The following is an 8,573-nucleotide window of genomic DNA, read 5'->3' as shown; positions in this document are numbered from 1 at the left end:
ATCAATTAGTTTTACGCAGTGAAAATGTAATTGGTGAAAAGTAAAATGTCAAAGTTGAAGCTCGTGGTTTTGTATCAATCAGTGCTCTGAAAAAAAAATCAGGCGTAAACAGAAAGAGTAAAATTGTTAGCCATCAGCACTCTATCTGACCTGCTATCGATTAATTGAAGGTAAACATACCGACCATAAACTGGATAAATGATAGCTCAGCTTGCATTAAACTGCAGCAAACCGCAATCTGATTTGGCACCCACCGCGACTGGCATAATCAATGAGGCAGCCATTAACGCGTGTTAATTATTTACGAAAGAGTAACAAAAGGGGTCCTGCATGGCCCGAATTATTAATGCCAGAAAATATGTTCGTGAAAGTTAGCTAAGTTGCAAATTGGTATTAGAAAATTACAGTTTTTTTGTTTGATTAATAATTTAATCTGATGAGGCATACATTAAAGTTTTACAATTAGCAGGAAACAATGCAACGCAAGTACTTCGATTGTAAATTTTCTAAAAGCCAGTCCCTACCTCTATGAAACAGATTGTGTTTTTGCGGGGTATTAAAATGGTATGAATTAGAGTCAATTTGATAAAAACAATATTAGCAATAATGAATGTTTCCCATTGCAGATGCAAAACAAATACTCATCAACGGAAACTGCTTTTAATCAGAAAAATGAGTTCTCTGAAATTGTGTCGATTTGTGGATAAAACATGATTTATTCAAATAAGCTTAGAAAGTTTTCGAAAATATTATCAACAAAGTTTGCGTGCTTTTCAAATGACGTGCACTAACGTCCTACTTGAAATCCTCTTTTATTTTATTTCATTTTTTGGAAATTTACAAAAGGCATACCATACAACGTTGGACAGATAATAAAGAGCTTATGGGAATCAAAATCCACCTTGAAAACACGGGTAATTAAGAACTTAGAGTAAAAAAAGCAAAATTGAATGTTTAGCTTGATTCTCATTTGAAATAAAAAATACTAACCATAGAGTGGCGCATAGATAATGCACAATGCATAATGAAATCAATTAAATCAACCACTTGATGAACGCAAAATTTAAAAAAGTACACATGATCGTTATTTTTACCCCCTACATCATTATACTGTAAAGGCAGACGCATTTTGCCCGTGGAGAATCTATTCAGGAAAAAAAAGAAATCATGCAATGTTGTCGGGGGAAGCAACCTGTTAGACAGGCTATGCAACCGGCTCGGCTCATCGGCAGCGCCGGTTGCCTGCCGCACAATATTTTCGCCGCCGTCTTCGCGCCCAGACAGTGGATGGCTGGAGGAAGGAAGGAACGCTTGCGTCCCTGTCAGCGCAGCGATACATCGTAGGTGTTGAGAGATTGTGAGCTGTCAATGCGCTCGAGTCGGCCATGATTGATGAAATGGGCCGCTATTAGCCGGTAGACAACCCACTCAGCGCCAAATGGAATTACACACGGACAACATGCATATTTTAGTGCCCCCCTCGGAGTTTGTCAGGCGTGCGTAATCATATCTAATTAGTGATGATTAGACCAGGCCACGAACCGCACGCAGGGCTAATCGGGATAAATTGCGTCTTGAGATTAATGGTGCCGGGGATTATTATTCTGCCGGCTTGATGAATTTTTAGCCCACATGCCGAAATTAAACGGACCAACTTTGACTACGTGCGGCGCAGGTAAACAATGACGAAAATCTTGACGGCTTACGTCAAACTTGGCCGAGCGCAGGGATTTTATCTCTGCGCGTGAGCTGTTGAATCGCCAAGCTTTCTTCTTCAAGCAGTGAGGCATTTTTCTTTTTCCTCCTTCCAGCTCGTTACTTCGAAAACAATTTACTAACTGTCCTGCCTACCAAAAATAGTATTCTTTGAGAAGGCCTGCCCACTGTTAAATAAAACTTTTCAAACAGGCATTTAAGTGTTTCTTAATGCATACTCTCTCCGTCTCTCCGCCTTCTTGGCACGTGACAACGAAGCAAATAGATGAATGGCATTTGATGGCTTGATTGCGTTGGCCTGAACTTTGGCACCAAGAAGAAATTAGAAATTAATCAAACAGGGCAGAAGAGCCAGTGAGGCTGACTACAAAAAAGTCGCTTCTCCAGTCCGTTATTGCACCTCAAAATGAGGGAAAGTTCTCCTCCACTCGTTGTCTTTCCACACACGCAACCAGCGCAGTGCAAACTTGGAAAACTATCTCAGCTGCGCGTACGGTCCATTCTGAGAAACTTTATTACACAACAATATCAAGCCTCTTCCTGCACGCAGCGAGTGCTCGTAAACCATTTATAACAGGGCAGGATTGAAACGAAATGTTTTTGTCCTTCGTAATTAAATTTTCGACCAGCTTCGAAAGCGGAAGAACAGCGGGCAGAAGGGCAAAATTTAATTAAAATTCCGGTAAAGCTTGAATTATTAGGATTCTTGTTTACATTCTCATTAAAGCTGACTCAATGAAGAGAAAATATTAATTAAGCTCGGTTTCTACAAAAACCCGAGAGACAAAAACCAAGATAAATTAATAAAGGGGCTAGGCGAGAAATGAGCATGAGTAGTGCTGAAAATTGTCAGAGAGCGTTTTCCTGTTCTCGTGACACTGAAGATGATGCATCGGCTAGAGTATACTGCCGTACACAATGATAGCATGACAGGTTGCTTGATTGTTTCAATTTTTCCTTCAAATCGATGGCAACGTTAACATTACTTTTTCATCCATCACAAGAGATTAAAAATGTATGATCCTTTTCTTGGTTCAATTTTTGCTCCTAAGATTTTAAAGATTGAACTTCACGCAAATATTAAAAAGAAAATTAAAACACATGTTCCAAAACAATTTCAGATAGTAAAAAATTGAAGCAAAAATAGTCCTCATAAACCTAAAATATTTTATTTCTTATTTCACTTTATGAAGTATTTTCTAAAAAATATGATAGTGGAAAAAAAGACCTGCAAAATTGTTCTTTCATATTTTTACCTTTGAATCAACCAAGCCGTTGGCTTGCATTATTGAGCACATGCTTTGCACGCACGTTGCAATATGAGAGTCCGAGTGATGTTTAGGGTCGAGTGCGGGCTGATTTGCGCCTACATTCGACCCTCTTGCGTAAGCTTTTCAACTCGTTACTTACTGATTTGCACCATGTTCACATGTATGATGAATTTCACGGGACAAATGTCTAGCGTTTCAATAAAAGACCCCAGTTTGGGAGCAGTAACTCGAGCTGGTTCTTTTCTGGAGTGATCTTCCTCCAATGTGGCCCATGTGCCCATGTGATGCGTTCGCGATGTTATTGGGATGCGGAGTTGTTCGCTATCGCCGGGGGGTTATACATCCCAAAAGAGGTAAACCAATTCAATAAAATAATAATAATAACTAGCTTAAGCATGCTGAACAGTATAATACAACAGAATTTGAACTGGATCGAGGAGAAACTACAAAATTTCAAGTTAAAACCATTATCCAGTTTTGATACTATTCGATCAACAAGCTGTTCCTCACATTCTCTCAGCAAGGACAGTAGTGCTAAGGTCACGGAATTTGTCGTCCAGCACTTAATTTGAGAAAGCCATTTGTCAATGTTATTGTTGTCGGCTGTTAATTAGGCTTGTTTACGCAGCAAAAGGCGAGCGTTAATTGCCCGCACGCATCGTCTGCGAGAAAGTAGCAGCGAAGGGTTGGTCTAGCTAAAAGGCAAAATGCTCCCCCGGCAAACACTCGCTCGCGTGCAATAATTAACAGGCGACTGGAGATGTTGCAAGAATGCCAACAACGCCTGTTCGCAGCTGCTTTTTATTCTTCTGTAATCAATCTGTCTTTGCAGCACACTCCGTTCGGGATTCAAATTCCGGTGTTTACTTCTCTGGAGGCACAAACCCGGTTCTTCTTCACCTGCTCCTATCTCGATTAATTTATCCTTCTCTTTTTTTATTAAGAAGAACGAAAAAGGGAACGTATCAGATTTTACCTGCAGATGCTATGCTTATACTTTTATCATTTTAGCTGCTTTGACAAGAAATTTAATATGACAACAGAAAAAAATCAGAAGAGTTTCCGACCAACCATATTATAGTCCTTGTCAAGAGCAAAAGTTGATCATATATATTGTTTTAGAAATACAAAAGTAATGAGGAAAGTATGAAACCATAATTAAATTCCTCTTATCATCTATTGCAATACTTTGCTCATTTCGCTCAATAAAACGATGTGATTCTCACTTTTCCTTTCCAGGAACGTCATACGACGCAAATGTTTTGAAGCCTAGTTTAATTTTTCAGCTCAAAAGCATAAATGTGTGACACATCTTTATCAGGCGACTTTACGATCCGACACAGCACGTCACACACGGAGGACAGCATCTCACAATTACGATCTGAAATTCTACACTACGCGCGAGGTTTTTATCAGACTAACAACGTGTCGGTGCAATTAAACTTGGAGATAAGCCGCACAAAGCATTCTGAGCTATAAATAAGGATTTGAGACTGGCTGCTCCAAGGCATTGCTTCCCAATCAAAACCATGAAGAGCAGCTCTCTCGTTTTGCTGGCCCTTGTCGCTGTCGCGGTGAGTTTGCATTCTCTCCTTTCTCAAGTCTATTGCCTGAATGGACTGTGTTCAGTGGACGAGGCGTGTGTGGCGTTAATTGCGTCTCTTCAACATCTGCTCTGCTCTATCTGAGCACTGTGTATGCACTTCATACATATATAATAGATAAAATAACGAGTGGAGGAGGAAAGAATAGGCTTCTTATTTTCAGTCCGATTCTATAAACAAAATATTCAACATAGAATTTGATCATAATCAAATTTCCATCCTCAAATTAGACACACAAAAGTTGTTCAGCATTTTATTCAAGGGTTTATTTTTATGATTTTAAAATTACAAAAAAGTAAGAAGATTGTGTGGGATTAAGCTCTCTTCCCATTCGTTTCAAAAAGTCTTGTTATAAACTTAGTCAGAAACTTTTAATAACACAATATTTTCTAATGGTTTTGACGAACAATACAGAATCGGTTAGACTTAAACTGCAACTTTCTCAATTATTTCAGAGCTGCCAAGTTGTAGAATGGGCAAAATTCAAACCAGTACATGAAATTGTTCAGCCGATTGTTAACATCACAGTAGGTAAGAAACTCGTTTCAAACTTTTAATTACTGCAGCATCGACTGAATATGTGCTGACGAACAAAGTCGTTAATTCGCAACTCTGCAGGCTTGTCTCCCCGCATCGTGGGAGGCATAGCGGCGAGCAGGGGTCAATTCCCGTGGCAAGCAGCCCTCTTCATCGACGGCAGGTCTTTTTGCGGAGGCTCCTTGATCTCACCCAACGTCGTGTTGACCGCAGCCCACTGCACCGTCACGTGAGTATATAGCACACCACACCACGCTTGAAGACATGGTGGTTTAATTATATTACACTCCTAATGAAACAATTAATAACTCCATTTTTAACGTTTAACGAACAATTTTTCAACATAAATATGCAGTTGATTATTTTGAAAACTAGTTTTTAAAACTATTTACAGCCCATTTTCATTAATTCCTTGGTCAAGATAATTGAAAAAATGTTTACCTGCAGATGATTCTAATATTACATTTTTTTGTGCAAAATTATTAGGTTAAAAAATTGTTGTAATATAAATTTTTGGTTAGATCGCAAAATATTTCACTGCGTTAAAAATAATTAAATTTTGGAGTTTTTTGCTACCTTCCTCAGTTTTAATTAACGACTTATCTTGAAATTTTCTCTCAATTAAGAATTAAAATAGTTAACGCCCATTTTGAACAGTTTTAGGTCATTGCTTTGTTTTTTCTTTATTGATTTTCATTTCACATAATACTTTTGCGAAGAGTAAAAATATTCTTGTTCCACTGACATAATTTCCATCCCTCGCAATTTCACAACACATATGTATATTTCCCAACTCAAAACACAGACATAGAGATTTTCAGAGGTCAATTTCGTAAATAAGCTGCGTGCAGACGATGACAGCGAGTCTCGTCCAAACGTTCTCAAACGTTTGCATTTGACACCGCTGTTTGCGTTGCACACAGTCTTGCACACAAACACCACTGCGGGAAATAAATAGTGCGTGTTAGTGTCACACGCAAACAAATAGACTATAAAATGAACCAAGATTTGAAATAATTTAATTACACTATAATTTAAAATTTCAAGGGCTAAGAGCGTGACGGTGTATCTGGGCTCTCAGGACATCTCGAAATTCGACGAATCTTCTCGGCAAAGCTTCACCTCCACCTCGATTTTCAACCACCCTAGCTACAGGGCTTTGAACAGGAACATCGATTTCGACATCGCTGTGGTACGCCTCCCAACTCGTGCCACATACAATTGTGAGTATATCGCTGCACTTGTCGTTCCTATTCCGCTCATCGCCCGCCGTGTGCATGTGATTTCAGCTTACGTGTCTGCGGTCAGGTTGCCCTCGGATTTGTCCAAAACTTACGTCGGGGCCAGAGCGAAGGGCAGTGGATGGGGAAAGATTTCTGACTGTAAGCAAGACTTTTTTTTACCGAAAAAAGCTTCAAAACAAAAGATCTTGTGGCGTTTCTATTGTTATAGGCTTGGCCAATTTTATTGTAACAATATAAATTGATTTATTTTTTCTCTTGAATTCCTAGGAATATACCAGAAACCTGTAAATTTGGAAAGATATGTTTGAGCCATTTTGGAGGCTTTTGAACTTAAAGGATTCACGCGTATCGTTAACTCCTAAAATATAGCAAATTTCTTTCAGAAGAGAAAACAATATTTAATATTCAATATTTGCCAAGGTTTTCAAATTAAATAAATCCCTATAATTATCTATAAATTATTCAGTAGGTTTTCATGTTGAAAAGCACAAAAAATTTTTGCTCTCATTGTCTACCAAACCAAGTTCACGGGGCAAAATTTTATTTTAGCCACGAGCACCATCAGCACAACTCTTAACTACGCCGACTTCACAGTCATGTCAAACGCCGACTGCACCAGGACCTTTGGTCCAGCTATCAATAAAGACAAGATCTGTGTTAGCACCACTGGTGGAATTAGCACGTGCAACGTAAGTTGGCTAACCATCGGTTTTTATGTCTTTTGTTACTGTTTCTCGCGTAATTAATTTTTAAATTTAAAAATTTTTGCTATTTTAAAAGATGTTGCTTCTTTAAAATACATTTTAAGTTCCAAATTTGGCCTAAATTTGCTATTTATCTCCAGTTGTCACCGATAAACAACTGATATTATTTAGTGGCAAATTAATAATAAAGTTGATTGGAAGAAAAAAATGGGCACAGTTAAAAAACTAACAATTATTAAACTGAAAAAGCCATAGTGCTTGTTTTCCATCGACGTGCTTTCCTGTTAATATTTCCTTTCTTTCTCAGGGTGATAGTGGAGGACCCCTGGTCTCTCAGGACGAGTTGGGTAGATACATTCTGATCGGCGTCACCTCGTTTGGCAGCGGCCGCGGATGCTCAGTTGGCTCGCCCGCAGTCTTCACCAGGGTGACAAGCTACAGGAACACTTTCATCGCAGAACATCTCGTGTAGGAATTAAAATAAAAACCAACTGTGCTTTTTATTTTGTAAAAAATTGAGTTTTATTGTCACCTTGATGGATAACAATTTTGACAGGATCTGTATTTAAGAATAGCCCACTATTGACCGAGGTGGATATTTTTGGTTGTTTAAAATTACTTAACTAATCTTTTATATCTTGGTTTTCTTCTCGTCTACCGTACATAAAACTGGAATATATACTTTTCGCTGAAACACGATTTTCTTCGTTTAAAATTCTCGTTTTGATCGCAGAAAGATGTTCTAGATACCTAAAAAGACCGATCGTTTTTGCGATGCTATATGAGTGGCTCTCATGTATAATAATCTCCAACAAACAATAATAGTAACTTTCAATATTCATTGTCAGAGTGGAATATAACAAGCATGAGATCATCTTTTTTCGACGTTTTCTTCCACAGAATAAAAACTCCGAAAATGCTCCATTATGCGAGCTGCGCGCCAAACACTCCCAACAAGGACACGTACTTATACAAACAAGTTACATTTTCCCTAACCACGGTTAGTGTAACATTTACACAGAGATTAGCGGTAACCTTTTTTTAGATTTTAACCAGATGAAGATGAACGCGCGGTTTTGTGATCAGGATTGTCATCAAGCATCGAAATCTCCTCTTTCACCACAAGGCCGATCGTGACGTCGGCGTGAGCTTCGTGGACAGTGAAATCATGTAGTCAATTATAGAGCAACGAAATTGTGCGTTTCGCGATTTTGCCCCCTAAACATTACATAAAATCAAACTGCTTTGTATTTCACGACAAAAGCGAGCAAACAGTTTCAAACAAAAGTGAACATTTCGCACGTGAATTTCATAATTTTTACTTTTTATACGTACCAACTCTAAACAATTTGGAAGCTCCCTAACATGTTGAATTAACAGCACGAGTAGATTAAACTCATTATCCACGTACACATGGATTTTCCATAGACCTTCAATAACATCGGCTAATCGCTTTAAACTGGAACCTGCCCTTGAGTGAACAAAGAGTTTTGGCAC

The 8,573-nt window shown here is 38.5% G+C and overlaps 1 protein-coding gene across 1 annotated transcript; it reads left to right on the top strand.

Annotated features, from left to right (window-relative positions):
* The first annotated feature begins 4,430 nt into the window (after positions 1 to 4,430).
* On the top strand, positions 4,431 to 7,952 carry LOC135942651 (brachyurin-like). The gene is made up of 7 exons (XM_065488900.1): positions 4,431 to 4,561; positions 5,047 to 5,122; positions 5,210 to 5,357; positions 6,176 to 6,351; positions 6,418 to 6,510; positions 6,922 to 7,061; positions 7,384 to 7,952. Exons 1-7 carry the CDS (start codon positions 4,517 to 4,519, stop codon positions 7,546 to 7,548), a joined length of 843 nt encoding a protein of 280 aa, XP_065344972.1. The 5' UTR covers positions 4,431 to 4,516; the 3' UTR covers positions 7,549 to 7,952.
* Positions 7,953 to 8,573: the final 621 nt, after the last annotated feature.

The sequence above is a fragment of the Cloeon dipterum genome, chromosome 4 (genome assembly GCF_949628265.1).
Source record: "Cloeon dipterum chromosome 4, ieCloDipt1.1, whole genome shotgun sequence".
NCBI classification, from domain to species: domain Eukaryota; kingdom Metazoa; phylum Arthropoda; class Insecta; order Ephemeroptera; family Baetidae; genus Cloeon; species Cloeon dipterum.
The sequence above is the reverse complement of the archived record's forward strand: the minus strand, read 5'-3'. Positions and strand labels throughout refer to the sequence as shown.